This window comes from Colias croceus, chromosome 2 (assembly GCF_905220415.1).
Source record: "Colias croceus chromosome 2, ilColCroc2.1".
NCBI lineage: Eukaryota > Metazoa > Arthropoda > Insecta > Lepidoptera > Pieridae > Colias > Colias croceus.
The window spans coordinates 9,619,380-9,646,540 of NC_059538.1; the positions used below are offsets into that span (position 1 = coordinate 9,619,380).

General features: G+C 31.6%; 3 protein-coding genes across 4 annotated transcripts in view; 1 reads left to right on the forward strand and 2 right to left on the reverse strand.

The window, feature by feature from the left end:
- Nucleotides 1–27,161, forward strand: part of LOC123700259 — a 48,018-nt gene that overhangs the window by 19,000 nt on the left and 1,857 nt on the right. The window contains exons 2-11 of the mRNA XM_045647432.1: nt 12,948–13,091; nt 14,000–14,094; nt 14,699–14,832; nt 15,357–15,506; nt 16,100–16,247; nt 16,596–16,746; nt 19,375–19,462; nt 21,125–21,216; nt 25,736–25,884; nt 26,400–26,533. Of these exons, the coding sequence (XP_045503388.1) occupies nt 12,948–13,091; nt 14,000–14,094; nt 14,699–14,832; nt 15,357–15,506; nt 16,100–16,247; nt 16,596–16,746; nt 19,375–19,462; nt 21,125–21,216; nt 25,736–25,884; nt 26,400–26,533 (1,285 nt within the window). The remainder of the gene's footprint in view (nt 1–12,947; nt 13,092–13,999; nt 14,095–14,698; nt 14,833–15,356; nt 15,507–16,099; nt 16,248–16,595; nt 16,747–19,374; nt 19,463–21,124; nt 21,217–25,735; nt 25,885–26,399; nt 26,534–27,161) is intronic.
- Nucleotides 65–3,071, reverse strand: LOC123702177. Its single transcript, XM_045649859.1, has 3 exons — nt 2,825–3,071; nt 1,613–1,875; nt 65–1,376 (listed from the first exon to the last, which is right to left on the reverse strand). Exons 1-3 carry the CDS (start codon nt 2,877–2,879, stop codon nt 318–320), a joined length of 1,377 nt encoding a protein of 458 aa, XP_045505815.1. The 5' UTR covers nt 2,880–3,071; the 3' UTR covers nt 65–317.
- Nucleotides 21,419–23,385, reverse strand: LOC123702163 (nucleolin 2-like). Of its 2 annotated transcripts, XM_045649847.1 has the most exons (3): nt 23,259–23,385; nt 22,274–23,183; nt 21,419–22,180 (listed from the first exon to the last, which is right to left on the reverse strand). In XM_045649847.1, the coding sequence occupies exons 1-3, from the start codon at nt 23,307–23,309 to the stop codon at nt 21,726–21,728; spliced, it is 1,416 nt and encodes a 471-aa protein (XP_045505803.1). In that variant the 5' UTR covers nt 23,310–23,385; the 3' UTR covers nt 21,419–21,725. The 2 variants fall into 2 exon arrangements, with proteins under 2 accessions (XP_045505803.1, XP_045505797.1); XM_045649841.1 differs by having other exon boundaries at nt 21,419–23,183; nt 23,259–23,384.

The following is a 27,161-nucleotide window of genomic DNA, read 5'->3' on the forward strand; positions in this document are numbered from 1 at the left end:
TTCAACAATATTTTTTTGTATCTGTGACTACAATTGAAGAATGAGCAAAAAAAAAACAACCTTGTAATGGAAATACGACAAATATAATATCACATAATAGTAGGTACCTTATTAATAAATATTCAACTTTTTAAATCGATTTCAGAATGAAACTGAACATTTTTAATCCTGGTGCTAAGTACTTTAGTTCTTTCGATTTGTGTTTTTTATGAATGTACGATCGAGATTAAAATATGTACAGTTAAAAACTTTTTATTAGCAATCTTTATAAATCTCAAATTGCTTAGGAAATTTAAAGCTTTTTTTTATGTTACTATCTAAAAGTTAAAAAATTCATCTTCGTCATAAGGTTCTTCTTTGCTCTCTGTTGCTATAAGAGTTGATAATTTGAGACCGCCTCCTTCTTGCATTTGATCTACCTTTGGTAATTCCTGCTTAATCATTTCTTCAACATTGATTTTGTTCAGTTCTTGCTGAACCTTTTCTTTAATAGGCGTCTCTAAGGCGTCCATGATTTGATAACGAAGTAAATTAGGCAGAATATTTACTACTAATTCGACAACGTAGTCGATAGTACCCGCTCCATCAAAACGTACTTGGATATTACCAACTTCGAGGTCTAAATCTCTGAATTGTGGTTTTTCTCTTGTATCTAGTGGCTGTGCTAATATGACCCTACCACTTATATATTCCACTGAAAACGATGCACTACCAGCTCTTGACATTAAGCCGCTTATAGCTGATATATCCCAATGAGTTGTCCCTTCCAATTTTTGCGTACCAATTTCGAAATCAGCTATAGCAGTATTTTTTTCCATCATCAAAGTGATATTACCGACTCTGTGAAACGAAGATATTCCTGTGACCCACGTGTTAGATAGAGTGACTGTGAAAATGCTGACTGTAGTGTTATAATCTTGTACTTTATAGGGGTCCATTTGTAGATCTCTAACCTTTTTCCTAGCGTCAGCTATAACCATATCTAAAGGAGATATAGAATTCGGGAATTGCATGTCACCCGCTACTTCGTCAAGCTTCTTGTTTATTTCTTCTCTCGCTTTAGTGTATGCCTCCTTGAGAATGTATGGTTTGATAGAATCAAACAGGAACGTTCCCATTGAGTTCACAACACCCTGCAACATTCCACCTAAGAAACCTGCATTTTGAAAGTCCATGGCAATATTTGTAAAGCCAATATCGATAACGATATCTTGGGCTCTTATTTTCCCATCTCGTTCTACTCCAAGATTCGCTTTAGCTGTTATTTTAATTCCAGTTACATCTACTGTGAATGGACCTTGCACTTTGCTCAACCAAGTTGCCATCGTGTAGTTACCGCGTGCTTGCAGTTTGTCTATTGCAATCGCCGCATGAACCTGAAATTATTGCATAGAGTATAAAATTATAACAAGTGAACGCGCTTTAGCACGAAGTGCATAATTATAAAACTAAATAAATAAAATGAATGTGTGAAGAATTTTTGCAATCTTGAAAAGTAAGGTTTATTGGATTGGCCTTGGTGACATCACTCGTTAAGTATTTGTTTACGAGTTGTTTATACACGAAAGGAAAAATAAATAAATAGTAAATAAACTATGTATAAAAAGCCCACCTCCATAGCGCCCATTTCGGCGTCTACATGCAAAATGCGAAATTTGCTAATACCATATACAGCTGTATTCTTGAAATACATTGTTCCCAGTGAAATAGACTGTTTCATATCTGGCACATGGTAAGGTTCTGGTATCTTAGCTCCGGGTAGACCGACGGGGTTTGGTTTTTTGAAATGCTCCAGCACTTGAAGTATGTATTCACTTATTTTTTCTTCACCCTCTGCAAGCTTGGATACCGTCGTCGTTTCGATATGAGAAGCATCTGGAAAATTAAAAATCATTTATTATGTTTTACTTTATAAGTCATTTAAAAACATCGTTTTTATAATATTGAAAAAATGTAAAATAAATCTTCCTCTTTCACTATCATAAAATAATTTTAGGTTTAAACTTAGTTATTATTACCTTTTTTATAAGTAATTTTTACTTAAACTTGTAAAGAGTAGTTTACGTCATAATGAACATTTCACTATTTTTATTAATTAAAAAAAACCTTAAGGCCATACTTATATTTATTTTGATTATTGCCAATGTGTTTTTCAATGTACACTATAAATACATATAAGTTAATTATTGTGCCTAAAGGCTTGCGTTCTCTTGAAACTGTGTTATTTGAAACGTATTAAATTACTTACGTATTTTTTGCATACCGAATGTATGTATAATGTTCAATATGCGTTTTATATATCATAATATTGGTAAAACAGAGGGAAGAATGTATTTTTACATCACTTCATATTTTTCTTTTTGGACGTGCATACTGCATATAAACCACTTTTATTTATGTTATGAGGTATCCATACAAAATCCATTTAATATAACAAAAGGTCCAACTAATGTGATACAGCTGGTGACTTTTTGCTCTACATTTGAAGATGTTAAGGGATTACCTATCTCTTACCTGAGAATCTAGATAACAACATTCGTAATGTGCATGTTAAGTTTCTTGTACAAGCTAATTTTATCTTTATGCAATATTATCAATGTCATATCGTTCGATATGTGTATGATAAAAATAATAAAATGAAAAATCTCAGTAAATTTTAAAAGAGAATTCACAATTTCGAACCCCGATCGAGCTGAATAAAGTCTAAAGTTCTATATATCTAACTTATGGTCCATCCGTAACGTTGGCTAAAAACCAAACACGCTTAAAATCAAATATTGGCAATTAAATCCAACACCACACCTAGAGACACATTGTAACACACCTTCACTGCTTCCAAAAGTAAACACGAAGCACAGAATCACAAATTTTAACCACATTTTTCCAATTTTAGAGAACTTCCTGCGATGAATGAACACCCCGACTACGCGGGTCAGAGTTTATCACTTGTCAACTATTTCGCTGGATCGTCAAATCAATTCTGAGTAATAGCCATTGGTTGGCCCCTCGTTATCTTATTGTTTTGTTTGTTATAACCATACTATTTACCACATGCTGACAATACTATTTGTTACCATTGCAATATTTGTTTTGCAAATCATTAGCTTTTTAAGAACAGGATTCGTAATTACCCATTAAAGTTACAATAGTGTTATTTTGTATAGATGTTATAATAGGATTATACTATATGAAAGATTAGCTTATGTTAAATTGTATTTGAGGGTTGAGTATCTGATGTGCATGCACGGTGTCGCTGTTTTGTTTTCAACCATAATATGATAATTATATTTTTTAAGACGGTTTGATTTTGTTTTTTTTTGTTAGAGTTGTGACGTCTTTGTAAACTTATGTAAATAAAATAATATGTACACTGTAATATTATATTATATCACATATTATATACTGATTTGAAAGTTTTGGTTTAATGCCATCTAGTGGTGATCACTGAAACAAGGCTGTTTTTATTGTTAGATTTTGGCATACATTTTTAACTCTCCATGTTTTTTTTTATAATTTTTAATCTAAGCCAACCGGGGGCGGCATTGAAGAAAATTAAATAATAAAACGAAAATAGTGTGAGCCCTTTAATCAAAAGAATTTAATGTAACAGACTACTATCTACTAAAACAATCACAAACATTTTTCATGTTTTATAAATAGGACTTTAATAAATTCTACTTAACGTAAACTTAAAATACATAAGCACAATATTTTATTTCATACAATTTAAAACTATGTACCTGCCTATAGACGTAGATAACCAACGCCTCCGCGTCAAAAGAGCAAATATTACTCTTAGCGTAATAACTCCACTTAAATAAAGTTATATAATTAATACAGTTTAAAAATTAAAAAAGTCATCTTCATCGTATCGTTCATTTTTATCAACAGAAAATAATTCACACGGATTAAAGCCATTTCGTTGTAGTTCGTACATTTTTGGTAAATTTTCTTTAATCATATCCTCTACATCAATTTCATTAAATTCTCTTTGTATCTTCATCCGTATAGGGTCCTCTAAAGAATTCATTATTTGATTCCTTAATAGATTCGGTAACATATTTATTGCGAACTCTGTAACATAATCAAATGTCCCTGCTCCATGAAAACGAACTTGTATATTGCCAAGGTCAACATCCAGGTTTCTGAATTGAGGCCTTTTTCTCGTATCCAGCGGTTGACCTAAAATTATTCTAGCCCTTATATAATCTATTGTAAAAATTGCAATTCCACATCTTGATAATATTCCTTTTAACGTATATACGTGCCAATTAGTAGATCCTCGTATCTCTTGGGTGCTTATGTCAAAATCAAAAATAATAGTGTTATTATCCATCATAAAAGTTGTATTTCCAATACGATAAAATGAGGATAGACCTATGAGCGACGTCCCGTTTAAAGCGACATTAAAAACGCTTACTGAAGTATTATAATCATCGATGATTAAAGGATCTTTGTGAAGTGCAATCATTTTCTTCCTTGCATGTATCATTACCATATCAACAGGTGATATTGAGTTAGGGAATTGTATAAAAACATCCAGCTCTTCTAGCTTTTTGTTGACCTCTTCTCTTATTTTAGTGTACGCATCTTTCAAAATGTAAGGTTTAATGGTATCGAATAGAAACGTTCCGAGCGAGTTAAATAATCCTTGCAATACAAATGCCAAAATTCCAGAATTTTCGAACTGTACGTCTATTTTCTTGAATGCTATATCAATGGAGACGTTTTGAACCCTCACTCGCCCATCTGTTTCCACGCCAAGAGTCGCTAGACCAGTGGCTTTAATGCCCTCGACATCAGCTGTGTAGTTCCCAGAATAAGTTTTCAACCAAGTATGCAAACTGTAGTTGCCATGTGCATGTAGTTTGTCAATTCCTAATATCGCTGTTCCCTGAAATACACATAATTAAGGCGCTAAATAAAATTATAGGTGGTGGAAATATAACTTAAAAAAAATATAACTTGACCTATAAAACTTTAAGCTTAATTTGATCTACACGATTAGTCGATTACTCTATATTTATTGAAGTATTGAACAGAACGCTATAGTGTTAAATTTTATCATTGAATTTTGAATAAGAACTTATTTATCGCTAGTTCATTAATTAAATAATTTTATTACCTGCATGGCAGAAGCTTCAACATTCACATATAATAAACGAAATTTACTTATTCCAAGCACTGCAGTATTCTTAAAAGCAATTGAGCCACCAAAAGTTAAATACTGTTTCATATCCGGGACATGATATGGATCTGGTATATTTGCTCCTGGAAGTCCTACAGGATCTGGCGATTTGAAATGCTCTAAGACTTCCATAATATATTTAGATAAATTTTCTTCTTCGTCGAAAATCTTTGTTTTTGTGGCGGATCGACAGACCTGTGATGAAACATCTTCTGTAATTTGAAGAGAATACTTTATAACCAATGTCTTGAATATTTGGAGTCATCATGACTAAAAGATTAAGAAATATTTTACTGGAATATTAACAAATGATTCAACGTAAGTTTATAGGTAATTTTATTAAGCACCTTCACAGTTTCCAGGTCTGATTTTTATACAAACGATACAAATAATAACTATCTGGGTCCACATTACGCAAAACACTTCACAATACTAAATACAAACCGTGAACCCTATAAATTTGTGAGAACAGAGGTCAGCTTATCGACAATTGAATTGACGAGGGAATTTTTATCAAATCCGATTTCTACATCATATTATTTATGCCAATAGCGAGCGAACTCCGGGAAAACCAAAATTCAAATTTCGTGAAACCTGAAGGTTTATAACAAAAAGTTCTATAAAAAGCTGGCAGGAAGAACAGACCAATTCAAAGGTTCAAATAAGGGCAAAAAATGATAAAAAACCTACCTCAATATTTTTTTTTTGATATAGGCATTCGTAAAAAAGTAATGTTTAAAAGAATTCAGCAACCGTAACATGTTGTATCGTAGAAATCGTAGATGATGGTAAAAAAAAATAATAACGTATCTTCTCTAAATTAAATAAATATTTATATTCATCATCTACAATCAATTTATTATTTCACGCATAGAGATTATTTTGTGCATATTAAAAAAAGGGGAAAGCGTTCCTTGTGTTTACTCCAAGAGTATAAGAAAAAAAGCTCTTGACGAGATTTAGATATGAGATTTGCTGAGTTTGTAATTACTAATTATTATCTTCAATTATATAATTATCTTCATCTCTTATTCCATTCTTGACATACACACACAGAGTTACTTATGCATTTATATTGTGTTTATAGAACGGATTATTGTTAGGAAAAAATATACCCGCATCGCACTGAGATTAATAAAATCTGATAAGATTGTTTATACACAAAACATTAAATTGGTAATTATGTCTAAAACATGTGTTTTAATATGGTTTTAATTGATTTCTTCAAAAAACCCTCAATGTTAGAAATTAATACATGTTAATTTTCCAAAAAAATCAAAAAATGAAATGAGGATTTCGAGGATTTAATTAAAAGAAAATATTTAAGAATTAAAAAAAAAACATTTGGTCAATTGCTATATAGTTAGTTTACTGAACAGATAATTTTTGCTGAACTTAGTAGGCGTAAATATTTATTAATTATTTAAATAAAAGAACATTCATGCTATATTTTTGCCTTCTAATTGTTTAAAACTAAAAGGGAAGTGATAACGAGTTTAAAATTTAACTATCTTATCTGAATCTCCAGCGCCCTTGCTTCTGTGGTTAGCGTGTGAGCTTTACAGCCTATAGAGGTCATCCTTTAGATACACCCTCTGAAAAGTAATTAGGTATTTTATTTTAAAAATAAGAAAGCATTTCTTAGAATAAAGAACTTTTCGTCGTTTTTGGAAAAGTCGAGTAAAAAGTATTGCTTCTTTTACATATAAATAAATAAAATTTTTCAAACTAAATAAATATTTAATCATTTTTTTCAACCATGATTTGCTACATATATATGTAGTTAAAACTAAGACATATTTTATTTAAGTGTAACATTTTTTCGTTACGCGTGACATTTTTCCGTTACGCGCCATCTTTTTGTTATCTCTACCACGCGTGATTCGACGTATTTCTGTAAAGTTGCATATATACTAAATTATTTTTTAAAAAATAAGGTCATAAAAAAGTTTCACTTCTTACGTGTGTACACTAGTACACGCACACATTTTTTTATATGCCAGTAATATTTAGTTCAAACTAATGTTTGTTCAAACAATGGCATTGACCGGATATAAGGTAGCAAGTCAGTTGATAGCTGTATTTAGTCAAACGATTATTTATATAATCAATCTTGTATATAAGACTAGCTGTTCCCCGCGGTTTCACCCGCATTGCTCCGCTCCTGTTGGTCTTAGCGTGATGATATATTAGCCCATAGCCTTCCTCGATAAATGGGCTATCTAACACCGAAATAATTTTTCAAATCGGGCCTATATATAGATTAGCGCGTTCAAACAAACTAACAAACAAACTCTTCGGCTTTATAATATTATAAATATAGATGTGGGTAAGTGGGTAAGAGTATAAGTTATTCTTAATGTATGGCGTATTCTGAACACGTGGATGCCTGCAGTTGATGGTAATTAATATTAACTTCGTATACATACATCACAAAGTTCGTGTTTTATTAGCGATAATGTTAGCTTGGCCTTTTTCTAGGTTCTATTTTCTGATATTATGTAATTCTCTATCGTTTTTATTCTATAATTTAAACGGAGTAGTGATTTTTGTAATATGTTATGTGAACGAACTTTGGTCTAGTATAAGAGATAATTTGACATATTCAGACCTTGTCCTTGAATTTGAATAATGTGAAATTTATCAAAAATTAGATGGTATCACATCGGCTATTTTTAGATACTAAAGTGTTATCGTATTAGGTAAGTCTGACATGAAGAAAACGAATAAAATTGATTCCATATACTGACTGAATTACACTGAAATAGATAATAAGTTAAAGGCGTATTATTATAAGTTAAATAAACATTATAAAATTAGTGCATTAGATTTAGGAACAACTACAAAGCTTCAGTGGATAGGATCGGCGCTAGATGCATAGGGTTGTCACTGGTCAGATTTTTTTTTGGAATAATGTTTGCAATAAATATGAAAAACCTCCTCAGTTTTATTCTGAAGCCATTTTACATAACTAATGGATATTGATTAATTATATAGCATTATGCTTGATCTGTCATCTATTTAAACATGTGAAGGTTGTCGTTGAATAGTTTATTAATCTTGACCTAAAAACTACGAGGAGCCTATCGAGATCTAGAACCTAGATCCTTAGCACTAGAATCTGTCAATGTCTTGAACAATACTCAACTTAGTCCTCATAATAGTGATAAAAATACCCGAAGCGATATTATAAAAAGTAAAATGAAGGTAGGTATGTGTAATTAAAATTTATAAAATACTAAACTAACATAGCTAAAATACTAACTGGCATAAGTGGACTTCGCACAGCCTCGTGAATTTTTTGAATATGTATGTTTTGTTTGTATTTTTCCGATATTATAATAGTTATTTGAGGCGAGATTATAAACTTTGGACAACCCTTCTTGACATGGTTTATTGAACGTCATCTCATGTTAAAAATACTTCACATTTCTAGCAATTATTTGCGATTGAGTTGAATTGATTTCCTGACCATAATATGCACAGGAGCCATCATGAAATTGATTAATTATTAAAAAAAAAACAGGCTTTATAACTCTGGTCAAATAACTTGAATATGTTCCAAAAGAAGAAAAAGGAAGGTATTTTGTAGGTAGGTATAACCTTTTGTAAAATACCTAGAATTACCTACAAAGTTTCCTTCTAGTTGAATTAATTATTATTAAGACTTAGTATTCTTCCGCTAATTAAATTTTGAATGTATAAAAATTCATAGAATCAAGGAAAAATGCACTAATGGCTTCTATGCTGTTTAAGGTCATACTGAAAAAAAAGTGGAATAATTAATATAATATATCCAAACGAATTTGGTGGTATGTTATAGTCAACTGAAATAAAGAATAGATTCCATGATATATTGATTTATTTTTCTTAAGAAAGCTTTAACATATAATTTTTAATTTAATATCATAATCATTGTATAATTTGCAATGGTACATAAGAAATATTAAATAAATATAAAATATCCTATCATTTACTATAAATTGGAATTTGGAGTTAATTACAATATGCCTAAACAATGTTTAGATGTAAAAAATGTAATTATATTATAGTTATGAATTTATGAATATAATACATATCTAATATATTTCCTACACAAGCGTATAACTTTATATAAAAAATGCTTAAAATATGTATATTTCATTGTTATGATATTGATGCTTTTTATATTTCAGTACTTATTAAATTACACATCCGTCTTATGACGTCATTAAACGTAAATCTAGCGTAGATTTTAATTAAGATTAATAACAAATAATAATTGGTTTGATTAAATAGTCAATAAATGTATTGTAATTTTTCTAAGAAATGTGTACAACTGTTTATAGCGATCATAATTTGATAAATATCTGCTGAAGATTATCTAATACTGGATATTCACAAAAATACCTATTGTACCTAGGGTAACTGACAAACGTTAAAATTTCCTTCAAATCAATTATTAAATATATCTTGTACTCATAAATTTTATTTTCTGTCGCGTAAAAAGCCATGGAGCAGGGTGTATTTGATAAAAATTTATTGAATAGATTTTAATGAATAGGGTAATGGAATAGGGTAATTTACTTTTAAAATTTGAAAAGCTCACAAAAATAAGTCTTCTCGGGCAAGGCATTCTCGGGCTTCTCTCTCTATGGCAATGACAATGGCTAGCAATGGATAACTACTAAAACGCAAAAATTTTTTGGTAGTAAGTACCTACTAGGAGAAAAAACAAAATTTTAAAAGAAGGGAAATATTAGGCTTGTCGCATTCGCACTCGCCATCAGGGTGGATTGCAATTTGCCTGAAAATTATTATTTATTTTATTAGGTACAAGTGAAAAATATCGTCATTTTTCAGGCATTCATAAAGGATTATATTTTTATTTTCATCAATATTTATCAACATTTAGTTAAGTGAGGCTCTAATTTGAATATTTTGATCTAAACCTCCCATACCCTTGTTGAAACACGTAAACTGGATAAATGAATATTGAATATGTTATTTATAGTGTAGAAGTAGGTTACTTCTTCCATTGATAGGAAATAAAAAAAAGAGAAGTAATAAAAGTAGAAGAAAAGCAGTGATTAGACATTTTCTTTTCGAAGTAATTTTTTTTTACTGACTATACTTACTTATAAAGAGCCAATCTTCAATTCAGTCTTATCAAAATATTTTTAAAGGCATTAAAGGCATACTATCACTAGTAACTAGTATTACATTACTTGCACATCGATTGATATATTTTTTGATTCCATCACTTTTCACGATAAGGATATTCCGGAATAAATATCCCAAATAAAAAAATTACAATGTGGAAATGTCGGCCGCGGATGATACAGCACCCTTTCACGGTATTTCCTCCTAATTATGTAAACAAACGAATCCAACAATTAAAAGACATTCATTTGTCCCATTTTTTGTTGAACCGCTGATTTTAGCGTGATCGTCACCTTGATACTTAATTCTTCACGTCAGGTATATAATGTATCATACGGTATGAGGGATTATAGTTGGCAGTAGACAGTCAAGTCAATCATACACAATGTTTCGTGGTCTCTTCTTGGTGTTTTATTGTTTAATTAACAATGTATTCTCGGTGCCTTTGCGTGAGTATTACATCTAATTTATAATTTAGGAAATTATTTGGATAAAAAATAATTTTTATTACTTAATTTTACTTTGATTTACTTAATAGTTTTATGGGCAAATTATGGGAGTCAATGTATGTTGTAGTATGGGTTTTGCTCACCGACAACAGTGGTTGTGTGGTCGATGGTTTTGCTATAAAAATTTAAATAGTACCTATTTATTTTTAATTTAAGAAATTAAAGTTGTTATTATAACAATATTAAACATAACGGTTATTTAAAAAAATCTAATCATTTAACATCATGGAAGAAGGAAGAAAGAATTAAGAACTTTTAAGTGCCCTTAAACTTGGCGGCTCATCGATATGCATAATGGTTTTATAGACACTGCATATGCAGTATAACCGGCTTATAAAACTGAAATAGAAAAAAAATAGAGATAAAGCCCTTTTAAAGATACTTTAAATAAAGGGAAAGCTTATCATGTCACACGCTAGGTTCTAGCATAGTAGCTTTTAACTGGATATTTTGAAATTCGGGTAAGAGCTAGCGCGCAAGAGCAACTTTTGTCTCCTCAACTATTTTGTCTCTCCAATCAACTCTATAGGGAGTTGCGTCGATACGTGCGTGCACTTTCTTACTAGCCCATAGAGTTGATGGGAGAGACAAAATAGTTGCGGAGACAAAAGTTGCTCTTGCGCGCTAGCTCTTAATCATTTCTAAGTTTATTTGGTAGGTATATAAACAAACGATTAAAACATTTCCTTCTTTATAACATTAAAAAGTTTTTAAGGCCAAATCCTTTGAGAAGCATATTATTATAATATAAATAGCATTTAAAAATACGCAAATTCCACACAAACGCACTAATAGGCTACATGCATACATAATATAATTATAAAAAAGATAATAATTAACAATTTTACATAATAGAGGTCAAAGTAGAAGAGTGCCTTCAATTTGATGTATTCCAGTGGAATAATAGTGATCTGTGCATGATGCGGCCTTCGGAATTGTTTAATTTATTATTTTATTAAAAAATAGAAAATTTAACTAAAGTGTAAAATCTTCGTGATAAAAACAAATCTGTATAACGGTGCATTTACATCAAATGTATAGAGCTAGAGCTAGAGGCTAGAGCAAGAGAATTCTTTCGTGATCTTTTCGTGTAAACGGAAACTTGACAATTTGACATACTGGGGTAAGAATGAGCATTCGCTCGTTTGATGTAAATGCTCTATCTACACACTTAATATGATAAGATGTGCTCCGAAATATGTAGATAAATGTTTACAACCAGTCCCTTCATAAAACCTATTGTATTAAAACACTAAAGCAAAATAATTAGTATAAAAGACAATTTCCCGTGTTTTTTTAAGAAAAACGAAAGAAAATTAATTTACCTATCTTGCTTTCTCTACAACGGAAATCTACTCCGTACAATTGAAAGTACATATTTGTTATTATCACTTAATAATGTGTTTTGTATACAAATGGTTTATTATTCAGTCACAAGCGGTCAGCTGTCACTGTGTGTGTAATTTTGTATTACATGCAGAAAATGCATAAGTATGCAAGAATCATTGACATTAACATTGAGAGAGATTATTAACAGAATGCACTTGATCCCGATGAATTTCTGATAAATTTAGTAAATATCTAAGTTTTTGTATTTTGTCCAAAACAACTAAAATTATACGTAAGACTAGTTTTCGCCCGCAGCTTCGCCCGCGTAGTGAAAGTCAAGTCAAAAATTTTCGGTATAAAAACTATCCTATCTTCTTATATCTAAAAATGAATCGCAAAATGTGTTGGTAAGCGCATAACTCTAAAACGACTGAACCGATTTTGATAATTCTTTTTTTTATTATATTTCTTCAAGTACGAGGATGGATCTTATGTAGAGAAAACGTAAACATGTACCACGGGCGAAGCCGGGGCGGACCGCTAGTATGAAATATATATGAATATTTTAATCCAAGTTACTAAACTTTCGCATTTATAATGTTAGTAGGATGATGTGCTTCAATTCAGAATAATTTTACTGAACATATATTTCTGCCTCATATGCGTTTTAATATCGTTTCCTTGAAAGGGCATCAAAAGATCGGATTGGTAAAAACCGTTTACGACATTGTGGTAAGTCTAAGTCATTTATTTATTTCTAATAACAATCTTTATTTATAGCGGATTACATGAAAGTCTGTAAACGGGACCAAAGCACCATCAATGAGTGTGTCAAGAATTCCATCGAGAACCTTCGCCCGAACCTCATAGCTGGTATCCCGGAGATCAATGTGCCCAGCATCGAACCGTTTTATATTACTGAGGTAAGACTTAATAAATAAAACAATTAATCAAATTTGTAACATTTATGATTCATGTGTATCTTTTAGATAGTTATAAAAATAGTAGATAGTAGATACTTTAAAAAAATATACCAAGGGAATAGAGAACCTCATCATTTTTTTGAAGTCGGTTAAAAAAATCGATTATTACTGAGTCATAAATCTTGCTCAATTTTAGAACGTTAAACTACAGGGTTGAAAATGACCGATGACTGCTTAGAAATTCAATATACTTGACGGATTATGTGGTATTTAAGTTTTTCATCTTCTTTATTCTTAAATTAGTAAAATCCGGGCAGATTATAACATTTAAATGATCGATTTTATGCACTGTTTAAGTTGGTTAAGTACTATAAAAAATTGTACCTTATTAGCTTAGCGTTCCCAACAAAAAGTATCAGAAATCATAGTTTTAAATTGTCTTACAAAATATGGAGGAAAATTAATAGAAGTCTAAGTAGACATTTTTTGCTCGTTATTCTAATTAAACCAGCGGTGAAATGAAACTAAGTTTTATTTTAAAAATGCAATTATAATGTTAATGTTAATATGTTTTTTTGTATGTAGAGCAAAGTTTATTATCAACTTCATTCTCATTTTTTATCTGAATAAATCTATTATACCTAATTTTATATTATATTATATTTTTATATAATTTTATATTAGGTAAATCTTACAACTGATTAAATTTTTTTGTAATAGATAATAAGAAGTTAAAAGGATATTAATTATTCAGTTTTTTACTTATCACGTAACGTTTTATTTTTAAACTAACGATAATTACGTGCATAAATTCGACTCTTGTTTTTTTAATTAAATGAGAACTTAACATGAAGATAAAATTAGGTTAGCAGGTGTGTATGTATTTATATTTTATTTTATAATTTTAGGTGGTCGCTATAAATGGTGACTTGGCTCCACTGAAGGCGTCAGCAACAAATGTCAAAGTTTCAGGCGCTGGCAATTTCTCCATTAAGAGTTTGGAGTAAGTATAAATATTCTATTATAATAATGGAAACAAATAATAATTGTATATTGTATATCAATTCCATATTGAGTAAGTCACTGGTCAAAGAAGAAAAATAAATAATTTGTAGCGGCATTGCTGAAACAATAAATAAAAAGAACGAATGTTATGATAGGCGCATGTAAATGCACTTATATTAGTAGCGACGGCTTTGCTTCTATATTTATTTAGGAGTCTTTACTGTATTTCTTGAACAAAACTAATACTTTAAATATTATCTATTAAATTCACAGAATTATTATCTCAATATGGGGAATAATTTCCCATCTATTCTTCCATATTTCGATCCTTCTAACTTCTATTTCTGTTAAACAGACTTTATTAGGAAAAATATTTATGTACCACCTAAGATTAAGTCCTGTAAACAAGCGGGTTTATGGGTTTCAGCCATATTCCATTACGCTAGCCAAATGACTGTAGGCTGAGGTCATACATATCAACTTTTGGTCCTTCGACAATCTATAAAGCATCTCTTAATTAGCCTAACTGCTCTTGCTATAATCCTCTGCCATATTATTATTACACATAATTTCCCAAATATAACACTAGTATTGTTTTTCAGCCTCGACTTAGAAACCTACACGATTCGTGCCCGTCTCCGCTTCCCACTGCTTCACTTGGAAGGAAACTACAAGATGGACACCCAGATCCTCGTAGTGCCACTTAAAGGAGAAGGAAATGTTTACGCTGATGCAGGTAATTGCTCTTATTGCCTCTTGTTTTTAACTGTTCTCTAATATATTATACTAATATTAAAGAGTTTGTTTGTTTGTTTGAAAGCGCTAATCTCGGGAACTACTGGTCCGATTTAAAAAATTCTTTCGGTGTTAGATAGCACATTTATCGAGGAAGGCTATACATATATCATCACGCTGATCAGCTAGTGAATCAATATAATCGATATAGTCTTGCAATGTTTTAATAAAATATTATTCTTAGATTATGAGTATTGGAGAATATTTATAAAAATTCGAATATCTAAGAAAACAAATTTCGCAAGCAGTGACACAAACCCATGTCCTTAGCCCATGTCCATAAGGTTTTCTTAATAATAAGTTAATTCAATTTATTTGGGGGTTTTAGAAGGAATCTTTATAATTTTCAAAAACAATACGCAATAGTTTATAACTTTGTAGTTTCTTCAGCAATATAGAAAGTTGCATTGATCCTGTTTAAGTACGTTCTTTCAAATAAAATATTAACAAAATGTCTATTTTCAGTGAAATGCGACGCAGATATCGAACTAAAGAGCAAAATTTACAATCGCGATGGAAAGCAGCACATCAAATTCACGAGTTTAAACGTTAAGTTGAACCTTAAGGACTATAAGATTCGTCTCACTGGACTCTTCAATGGAGACAAAACGCTGGGTGAGTTAATAAGAAAATTAATATTCTCCTGCTTAAGCTTTACTTTGACAAATAACTCTTTAGTAGAACTATTTACTATAAAATATAAGACGCCATAAGCTTGTGAGTTCACTCACATTTCCCTCTATATTACTATACTCTTTGACTCACATCACAAGGAGTTGTACCAACAACATACGAAGTGTTTTATTAGATTTCGTCAAAACAGCTAGTGTGTTGCCACCTATTATTGACATTGAATTTAAAATTTACTTCAATCGATTAAAAAAAAAATACTGAATTTCCTTAATTATTTTTTTTTGACGACTGCGGACTGACGCTATCATTTACTATATGGTCTATATTAACCTACAAAGTTGGTAATCCACACATAAGGATTAAGGAATATATAAAAGACTTTTAAAAGGATTTTAAACATGATTCATCCATTATACTATTTATCCCGACGTTTTTTAGTAATCCTAGTGACCGTATTGGTCACATCCTCCATTCTGTTTGAAACCCGTTAAACGTCTTTTATTTCTTAATATATGAATAACAATTGCGTAAAATAAAACACAAGGAAATAATATGATTTTATTACAATTTAACAGAGGAAGCTACAAACGAAGCGATCAACCAGAACCGTGGTGAATTCTTAGAAGCAATGAAGCCATACCTCGAGAAGACGGTCGCCAAAGTGCTGTTGGATTCCGCCAATAAGATCGTCCACCCCTTGCCTTTAGAAGACCTGTTCCCTCTGCCTTGAATAAATGTTAATTAAATATATCAGTGTTTCTTTTCATATATCATTTTAACATATATAATCTATACAAGTATTTATTAGTGTCTGATAAATAATAATAAGGTTTTACATGATTAGCGCTCTGCACTTTTCGTGAGGAACTGGCAGCTTATTTTTATTTCTTTTTATCCTCTTAATGAATGAATGAATGAATGGAAATGTGTACCAAAACAAGGAACCAATACTTAAAAACACAGACAATACAAAGAAGTAGGTACAGAAAGGCGGCCTTATGGCCTTATCGCTAAAACAGTGATCTCTTTCATGTATTAGTTTCCATAAAAAGTACCTAGTAATTTAAATAGAAAATACTACAACTTGAAGGATGTAAAAGGAATTAGATTTGTTCTTCTCTGGGACCTGAGTAAGCTCCAAGCCAATGACAATTGGCAAGAGACCGCTCAGCACCGGGGAAGGTGGAGAGTTCTCGTCTCGGAGGCCAAGACCCACTTCGGGGTTTCAGCGCCACAGGAGTAAGTAAGTAAGTTCTCTAGGACGTAATATATCTAGATTAAATTCATTAAAAGCTGTTCAGTCGTTCTGATTTTAAGACAGAGCAGACCTAGAACCTACAACATACATACATAGAAACACACACATGACATAAAAAATAATTCACACTTTGCTTACCACACAGAAGAAAAGTCAGGGTGCCAATAATAATTGCATACATTCTTTAGCATGAACCTTGATAACATTTTCTAATTACTCGATAGCGGATTTGTACCAAGCATCCTACGACCCTTCCGTTGGCTCAGCGGACGCGGTAATCACTGTGGCGGTTAAGAAACGTTATGTTTTAAAACATTTAATAATAGTGGTTTAGGTTATCCTTACATCGGGGGAAGTTCTGAGAAATATGATTCCCTTTTTACGAAATAGAGCGGCTATTTAGTAAACTATTTGACGCTTTATATATGGTGTTTTAAATGTTATAATATCTATATTCTATACTGAAATCAGTACTTATTGTTTTTACTTAGTGTAGACAGCTAGCTAGAAAGGAATGGTTATTTTTATAACCCCCTTATAGTATCTGCTATAATATTACAATCTCGATACAAAAAAACTCATTACAAATTTGATCCAATATTGCAAATCATACATGGATCCAATATCCACAATTTTCATCCAAAACACATGTCACACACAATAGAAATGAGTCGTGTTAGTGCGATTGCGAAAATACATCTTCACGGTATCAGTTAGGAGCACGGTGCGGTGGCTCGCCTTGACCAGCTTGCGTCATATGGGGGAAACGGAATTAATGTCGTACCCATATCCCGGTATTGGTGAAAGGATAAATAATCTTTAAAATACTGAACACCAAAGTTAAGGAGTTAATGCATGGGCAGGGGGGGGGGGGGGGAATTGTAGAGACATAGGAAAGTGTTCGTTTAAGCAATTAATTGAAAAAACGACTAGTCTTGTAATGATTCAAAAGATTGAGATGGTGTGCACAGATTAAACAAAAACGATCTGATTATTTTCTGAAGAAACGGCCCAATTCTGGAGTATAATATTTTTGGTATATTCTGAAATATTATCCTAGAGGAGTTCTAAATTATAATCAAGTTCACTAAGTTAAAGTAACTCTTTGGTGGTGATAAAGTGGAATTTGTTAAATCTTAATCATGCGCTTTCGCTGCGTTAATTTTCTATTGATATACACTAAAGAATCTGGACTTTGGAAATAATGGCAATATGAGATTTTCATTTTACTATTAGAATAGTTGCCTCACTTACAAACCTCTAAATATGAACACAGAGCTGATTAATTGGTGTTATTTCGAGATAAAAATATTACCTGCTTTGAAATCTGTGTTGGTAAATTATAGGCAATGGATATACTCGTATAACCATATAATATTACGAGCAATTGGGAAATTGTAGCCCAGATATTGTATGCTAGATTTGTAGTTTGGTTGTATGAATATTATTATTAGTGTACTATATGTTTTCCTTTCAGAATAAACAAATATCACTTCAAATATGTTTATTCCTGTGTATCACACAAGAAACACGGAATAAGGTAAAATAATTCAAACTTACATTGCTGGAAAAGATGCAGACTGATTTAGGAACCGTTGCTGGTCGTTTATACTTAAAATAGAAGATTCTGTTGTATTTGGTGTTAATCTAACAATGAACTCTTCTCTAAATCCGATAAAATTTCGGGAAATATTAACTAGTAAGATTTAAGCAAATTGCATTTTAAACATGATAGGATCTAGGTCGAATTTACGAGTATGCAAATCGTGCGGGCAAGCCTAAGTGCGTACTATGCATAGGCATTGCACCATTCGTTGGTACTATCATTTTGTCACATTTTTATATAACAAGTAGGTAAAATACATCTTTAATAATATATTATTATTTGCATTGTTTGTAATTTGGAAGTTTTAGATAAAATATAAGTAAAATACTTAGGGTCTTACACATCCTGAGAAATGGATTCTTCTGAATAGGTGGTCATGTAACCAATTGCTTTTAAAGTACAACATGAATACTAAACTAGTTCATAGTGCATTTTTCTTCAATGTCATCAGTGCTGCAGACTATGTACATAACAGGTATCGACAGTGTCGTCTATGGCATAATACTGATTTACTTATTATTGATATCTACTTACGTGCTAATCATGGATTTCAGGACGCGTTCATCCAATGACTCATAATCATTAAATTAATAACTATCTAACGGCTAACTAATGAAACGTATAAAGTGCTCTACATTCCACCACTAGGGAATTGATACTAAACTTAAAATAAATTTAAAAGGATGCAGTCCTTGACTCGACTAGTTAATTGGAGACCACTTACCACAAATATGCATAATGGAAAACATCGGAAAATTAGCCAACAGGTCTCGTGCTAAAACGGATGCCGGGATCAGACAGCTTCCACCTTGTAATAGGAAACTTACGTCTCGCTCGATCACCTAGCATTAGAGGGGGATGATCGATGTTTTTCGATCTGGTCAGGTGGTGGACGTTCACATGTCCTCAGCAAGTAGACCGCTCAGTGCCGGAGCGAGCATCGGGCCGGCCGGTCGAACCCACGGCATTGCCACATAAATGTTTAGTTTACGAAAGAGTTTCTTGTGCAAGATAACGAAATGTTGACTATCGCTCCGTTCCTGTTTGCTCTGCACTTTGCGGGTGCTGAAATACGTAAGTATGCATGTTGTTAATAGAAGGGCGGGCTGTGTAGCGCCTTTTTGTTGTTTGAGTTGCACTTTTTAGGGGGTCATAAAAAAAGTAAATAAGACATAATATTGTATGCACACATTTGATTTCATATATATATTTAGTTCATTAGAACATTTAAAAAAAAATTCGAGATATGTAAAGCGCAACCTTTAATGATAGGTCAGGCTTAAAAAGTATCGAGTCTATGTAAAATGTCTTTCACCAATAGAAATCTATGTTATTTACTTTATAATATGCAAATAGAGTAACGGACTTCTTAAACGAAGTCGCATAAAAATTAGTTTATGTCAATGTGAGAAAGTTTATAGCTGTTTCTGAGATTACCCGTTACAAACAGATAGAGAGACAAAAAACATTTTCCCTAATATGTATTAACTTGACTGTTATTATGTATTATAAACATTTAGTTAAACTATTATTTACACGTAATATAAGAAATTTATTTTTCAAATCCATCCTGATTATCAGGTAAAATAAAAAAAGCAAAGCGATTTACAAACACTGGACGTCTGATATAAATATTAAAATCACATACAGGTATTATGTGTTTTTATGTAGCCACGCAGCTTATGTTTTGTCCTAGAACAAATAGGTCTTTCGAATAAAGCAATAATTTAGAAATGCTGCAAATTATTTTATTATATCAATTTATTGGAAATAATATTGATGCATGCTCTTGGCTATAATAGGATCAGACTTAAATCAATTTTTGGGATGACACAGATGAAATCTAATTGTACTTTTCACTTTTTTATTAAGAAAAAAGTGTTCGAAATAGTTCATACAAGTAGAAAATAGAAATGTTATATTTTGACTAATTGGCACAAAACAAGCCAGCAATCATAAACTATCAATTGGTAATGTTGAAACTGAATGTCAACACTCTGTGGCCGTTTATTGCGAGATTTTAAGTACAATTATTTTGAGTATTGGACATACGAGTTAAACGTATTAGGTAATTTTAAGTATGATGGAACGGTCATAATAGTTTTTAACCGACTTCAAAAAAAAGGAGGAGGTTATCAATTCGGCCGGTATGTTTTTTTTTTATGTATGTACACCGATTACTCCGAGGTTTCTGAACCGATTTACGTGATTCTTTTTTTGTTCGATGCGGGATGGTGTCGAATTGGTCCCATAAAAATTTTATTCGGATAGGCCCAGTAGTTTTTATTTTATGAGCATTTTTGTATGTATTTGTAAATGTTGCAAGTGCAAGTTTGAAGTCGGTTGTTATCTATATCCTATCGGTTACGGGTTACCTATAATATTATTTCTATATATAATTATTTCTATTATAAAAAAATGAAGGCCCATATTTCCTGATCTAAAATTAATAATTTGCTCGTGGTGATTAAAGCACATGAGAAGTTTCGAGTTTCTAGGAGATTCGAGTGAGTTAAATTAGCTAGAGATTGACTAAAGCTGACTGTACCAATACAAAGACTGTAATAATTGCCAAAAATATGTAAAAAGGTTTTAATGACATGAAATTAAATACTGATTACACTTAAATCGTTGTAAAAAATGTCTAGTTTCAGTAGTAGGGATTTAAAAAATATATTTTGCGTTACTAATGTTACTTAAATACTTACCTAAAATTTTATATTTTTCTCATTTTAGCTCCGTACATCAAAATATGTCATCGAGATGACCCCAACGTGGACAAATGCATCATCAACTCCATAGAGGAGCTTAGACCTAAGCTTATCAAGGTAATTATTGTTTTTAAAGGCCAATACGAAAAATACCAACAAATTCCATATAGATAAATCATTAAATCTCAATAAAAACAACGAAATAATTTTTTTTTGGTCCAAAAAGCTTTTATGAAAGTTACGATTATGTTTTTTTCGTATCCATTCCATCTATTCTTAGATAAATATTGATCAGGACAAAATAAATAAAAAGCATGTATTATTTTGTATTGGTTTATTAAAAACCTGTATAATTAATGTGTTACTATTTGTAACAGCTAAAGCTACAGTTCTTCATTAATTGATATGGTACTATTTATTTACACCTTTTTGCCTACTAATGAATTAGTTAATTATCTATGTCATATTGAATATGTACAGAATATCACACCAAAGCATTTAATATGTAAATTGAGATATTAAAATGAATTATAATACCTCAATTGTACAAATTATATATTGATTTATAAACATTGTCATCCGCTTTTGGTGGTATTGGTCTTAATAACTGCAGGATTTTTAAATAGTTATTCCTTTTTTTTATCATCTTTATCATCCTTCTTATCCTTATCATTGTCTTCGTCTGATTTATCAGGATCTTCGCCGGAATCTTTTGGTTTCGAATCTTTCTTATTTTCACCAGATTCTGGTTCGCTAGAATCATCTGGTTTCTTCGATTCCTTAGAATCTTCTTCGTCGGAATCTTTTGGTTTCCGATCTTTCTTATCTTCACCAGAATCTGGTTCACTAGAATCTTCTGGTTTCTTCGATTCCTTAGAATCTTCTTCGTCGGAATCTTTTGGTTTCCGATCTTTCTTATCTTCATCAGAATTTGGTTCGCTAGAATCATCTGGTTTCTTCGATTCCTTAGAATCTTCTTCGTCGGAATCTTTTGGTTTCCGATCTTTCTTATCTTCACCAGAATTTGGTTCGCTAGAATCATCTGGTTTCTTCGATTCCTTAGAATCTTCTTCGTCGGAATCTTTTGGTTTCCGATCTTTCTTATCTTCACCAGAATTTGGTTCGCTAGAATCATCTGGTTTCTTCGATTCCTTAGAATCTTCTTCGTCGGAATCTTTTGGGCACTTTTTTTTGTTTGATTTGTCCGAATTCTTAGGCTTCCTATCTGTCGCTGGTTTATCCGAGTCTTCTTCACTGGAGTTCTTTGAGTCTTCGTCCGATGATGGTTCTTCATCTGATGACGGCTTTGCGTCTTTGCCTTTCTTTGTTTTTTTCTCTTTATCTGATTCCTCTGAGGAGTTATCATCATCTTTTTTGTCTGGTTTATCGTTCTTTGGTTCATCTTCATCTTCTTCACTACTCGAACTACTGCTCTCGGAACTTTTGTTTGGTTTTCCAGCTGAAGCTGATGCTTTTGGTGTTCCATTTAGAGGAGCACTAGCTTGAGCACTTGGGACGTTTTTAGGATCACTAGAAGCTGCAGAGGCTGTCGCAGATGAGTTTGATTGTGAGTTATCTGCGATGAAAATGTCTTCGGTCTTCTTCTTACTTCCATCAGGAGCAGTATCTTCGTTTGTGAAATCAGCTACAATTTCTGAATTTGAAGTTGATGTAGATGCCGCTGCAGCAGCGCTGTTATTTGTTCCATTTGCTACAGCTTTACTATCACTAGTTGCAGAAGATGTGCCTTGGATAACAACTAGAGTTCCCTTCTTAGTTGGTGATGTTGAACTAGGCTTTGTGATTTGTACTGTTTTCGATTTAGAGCCAGCGACATCAATTATAATATTAGTTCTAGAACCAGGTAGAGAGGTTGGCGCTTTATTTTCATTTCGATTACACCTGCTACAACCGGATTTCTGGCATGTGTAGCATTCTCCAAAAGGATTTCTTCCGGAACCGAATGGATTCGGCACGAATTGCACAGGATTTTTTGTAGGCGGATATTTTACGTTTACATTAGTACGTTGTGGAATTCTAACTTCTATAACAGTATTTTTCCGATTGCAGACACCGGCATCGCACTAGAAACAATATATAATGACAATAAGATATGTTTTAACATTATTTTAAATGTTTTTGTTTTTGTTCTATCTTACCTGCGCAATAATAAATAGGACAGCGTAAAGGACTATCCGATAGTGCTCCATATTGCTCTGTTTTGAAATAATTACAAAATAGGTGGCTTATATACTGGGCTATTTACTGATAGGAGAGCATAATTGTTCGTCATACTTTGTTAGTTTTTTTATCAAACAAACAATAAGCACGTACGTTTTGCGTATTTATTATGGATACTTGGAGATATCGTCTGTCAGGTGTAGAAAAATTAATACATAATGTTCCATATCCAGCCATTCATGACGACAGCAGGTCAACAATGTAATAAACACGTTCTGGTTAAACGATTGCGGTTTCAAATTAAAGTACTCATTTCATACTATGGTTTAATATAGTATAACTATTTACTGCGACACTCATATTTCATCTAAAGACTGTTGGAAAAATATAAGTTAAGTTTTTTAAGTTTTACCTTCGATTTATTTCATTAATATTATAATGTTCATAATACTATGTTCAAACCAATATAAAACCACACCCCGGACACTCCATACAAAATTATCGTTTTGACAGTCACACTGTAGAGACTGCAAATGTGTGTGTTAACGCTTTATGGTTGGCACATTTTTGACTAGCGTAAAAAAAATTCGCGTTTTTCTGATGAAATACATCCGTAAACAGCACAATATCTAACTATTTTCTACGAAAAACGATAATCATAAATCCAAAATAATAAAATTACTTTAAGTCAATTTGATTAATGTTGTCAATCTTCGTTGCGTATCGTCCCTGTAGAAAAATATGGACCATCTTATGTCTGATCGTGCGGGGTGAGGTAAGTGTTTAATTTTGGCGGGAGGCGGAGAGTGTCCGTTCTGTAGCGTTTAGCTACTATTATGTATTCTGTGATAAAACATAAAAAGAAACTTCAAAAGTAACTAAAAGTAATTGACATTCTATAAAATTAAATAACAATGATATAATTAAAACAAAGGAAAGGCACGTGCATATTTACGACCTAGTGTAATAAATTCATTGAGCAACTCAAAACGGAAAATGTCTATCGTCATATTTGCGGCCAACGCTATAATTGTGCGATTATGAACTGTTGCATAACATCGATTATCGAATAAAAATGGATTTCGTTGCATTAATTGTTATAATAGGATATCCCTTAAATGCAATTTCATTTGTTTTCAAAGTTTTGTTGTAGTCACCGGTTCTAAAGTGGAAAGATGCACTATGGTTAATCTGTATTTATCTATAACTAGCTTACCGCCCGCGGCTTCGCCCGCTTTGTCTAAAACCTAATAAATTATACACTAAAACCTTCCTCTAGAATCACTCTATCTATTAAAAAAACCGCATCAAAATCCGTTGCGTAGTTTTAAAGATTTAAGCATACAAAGGGACATAGGGACAGAGAAAGCGACTTTGTTTTATACTATGTGGTGATTATTCATTCTGCGTGTCACGTGTGTATGTATGTTTTTGTGTATTAAGGATGCCAGTATGGTTTAGATTTACAATTCGAACGCCAGCGAAGCCGAGGCCGATAATAATTATAGCGTAATAATTATTATAAAGCAAAAAAAAAAATGTGCATGTACACACGTAAGAAGTGAAACTTCTTTATGACCTTATTTTTCAAAAAATAATTTAGTGAAATTTACTATAAGCAACTTTACAGAAATACATCGAATCACGCGTGGTAGGCATAAGAGAAAGATGGCGCGTAACGGAAAAATGTCACGCATAACGAAAAAATGTTACACTAAATTTTTTTCCAACCCCGATAAAGAAGTTTCACTTCAAAAACATATTTTATTTAGAGACAATATTATACGGATAAACAAACAGATTTTTTTTGAAATAGCTACAATGTATGAACCTTTGTTTCAAATATTCACGCTTTCAGTTAAATCGCTTCAATAGTTTGGATTAAATAATAATTGGGAGTAAATTGGAAAGTGTGTCATTGTCAGCACAATTTCATAACGGTCAAGTGTGTCAAGCAAACGCAAAAGATTAAGATTCGCTTAACATTTGTTTAATAAACATATTTCTACGTGAACTTAGCATATATTAAAGGTTATTATTAAAATAAATTTACTGCAATGATGTGCAAATAAGTCTTAAATGAACATAGAGTTTAATTGATTTATAGATCTTGTTGTTAAGAAATTTAATGTGGTTGTGAATAACAATTTGAGTCAAAGTAATATATTTTATCACTGTTTTGAAAAGATGTAATAGAATACAATTCTACAGTTTAGTCATTGTCGCTTACTGTGCTATTTATTTACATTATTTATCTTTTAAATAACTTGGAAATAACTACTCTACCTGTATTAAACTTCCTATACACAGATGATTGTGTCGTATGGCATGAATTTTTTACCAATAATTATTGAGTTTTAATGAAAATTTATAAAGAACATTTGTATGCATAAATCAAACTTGATAGACGTTATATAAAACACGATGAATAATATTAAATTTAATTAAATTTCAGGGTATACCCGAACTAGATGTACCAGGGATAGAGCCTTTAAGTCTTGGTCAAATAGCATTAGCAAGAGGACCCCAAGGTGCGAAGTTAACTGCTGTGGTCAATGACGTCAAAGTGAGGGGACCGAGCAACTTCAAAATTACTGAATTGAAGTGAGTATATTTTTATGTATATTGTTTGAAAGTTATGCCCTAAATAAAGCTGTAGAGCGTAAATTGGTGCAGAAAAGAATATAAAGGGAATTGACCTCATTATTTGTATCTTAAGTTATTTATTCTTCTCAAAGATGTACAAAAAAAAATCAGTTGAGTTCCAGTTCATTTTCTTAAGAATTAATGAGATATAGGTATTTAATAATTGCAAATATTGAATAAGCTTAAGAATAACTGAGTTTTTAACCTAGAAATCGACGTATTAGTGTAGCGCTAACCTAGATATTAATAATCTAATATTAATGTATCCTACGTTCTAGATATTTAGACTAATCTCCTCTTAAACTAGGATTTTTTTTTGTATTCTATATAAACTTTAAATGATATAACGCATATTACATGACTTTGTCTTTGTATTTAGATAAATACTTACAATGTTAGTTGTGTATTGTACACAGTTTTTCAGATAATTTTAAAACTGCACGTGTTCTAATCTTATGTTATTAAATTTCCAGATCGGACCTGAACAAAAACAAGTTTGATTTCAAAATATTATTGCCGAAGTTGGAGTTCGCTGGGAAATATAAAATGGACATACAAGTGTTACTGCTTCGTCTTCAGGGACGAGGAAATATTACGGGATCGTTTAGTGAGTTTGTTGTTTTAATAGTCATGTAATAAGATCATATATAACATCATTGTAGGAAATGCGACATCATTGTTATATTAGATTGCATCGTAGGTAACATCATCATCGCAAGAGTAAAAATTTGCTGTATTATTTTTCTAACTACATATTTATGAATAAAAGAAATACGGGACATTGACGTCACTCCTAGAAGAATTAAATTGTGATATAATACTTAAATAGGATAAAGTGGGTAATTAAAACCCTGATTTCACTGTTTTTTTTTTATATTTTCGAGCAACCGATTTGTTACCCCAAACAATGACTTGATATCTTCTTGCGTCTTCGACATCATTGTTATCGGCTTTGTGTTGGCATTGTGTCGGCTTATGTCATCAAATTAATTGCAAACATATTATTTATCTTTTTTAATGTTACGTCAACAATATAAGCAATTACCATTCAGTACTTGTAATAGTTATTTGGTAATAAACGAAATGTGATTGCTCTGGGCATTCTTATAATGATCATAGACACATACTATGTCAGAATGTGTGTTAACGAGTATATAGTTATCAAGCACATTTATTACATACATCTCGTAATCTTGGGTTTTTTATAATCTAATGCATTTGCATGTAGGTTATAA

Coding starts and splice junctions, on each gene's coding strand:
- LOC123702177 (XM_045649859.1), bottom strand. CDS start 2,879: ATGTGGTTAAAATTTGTGATTCTGTGCTTCGTGTTTACTTTTGGAAGC. Junction 1,876..2,824: donor TACTTTTGGAAGCAGTGAAG/GTGTGTTACAAT, acceptor TTAATTTTCCAG/ATGCTTCTCATATCGAAACG. Junction 1,377..1,612: donor CCGAAATGGGCGCTATGGAG/GTGGGCTTTTTA, acceptor CAATAATTTCAG/GTTCATGCGGCGATTGCAAT.
- LOC123702163 (XM_045649841.1), bottom strand. CDS start 23,309: ATGGAGCACTATCGGATAGTCCTTTACGCTGTCCTATTTATTATTGCG. Junction 23,184..23,258: donor TCCTATTTATTATTGCGCAG/GTAAGATAGAAC, acceptor TATTGTTTCTAG/TGCGATGCCGGTGTCTGCAA.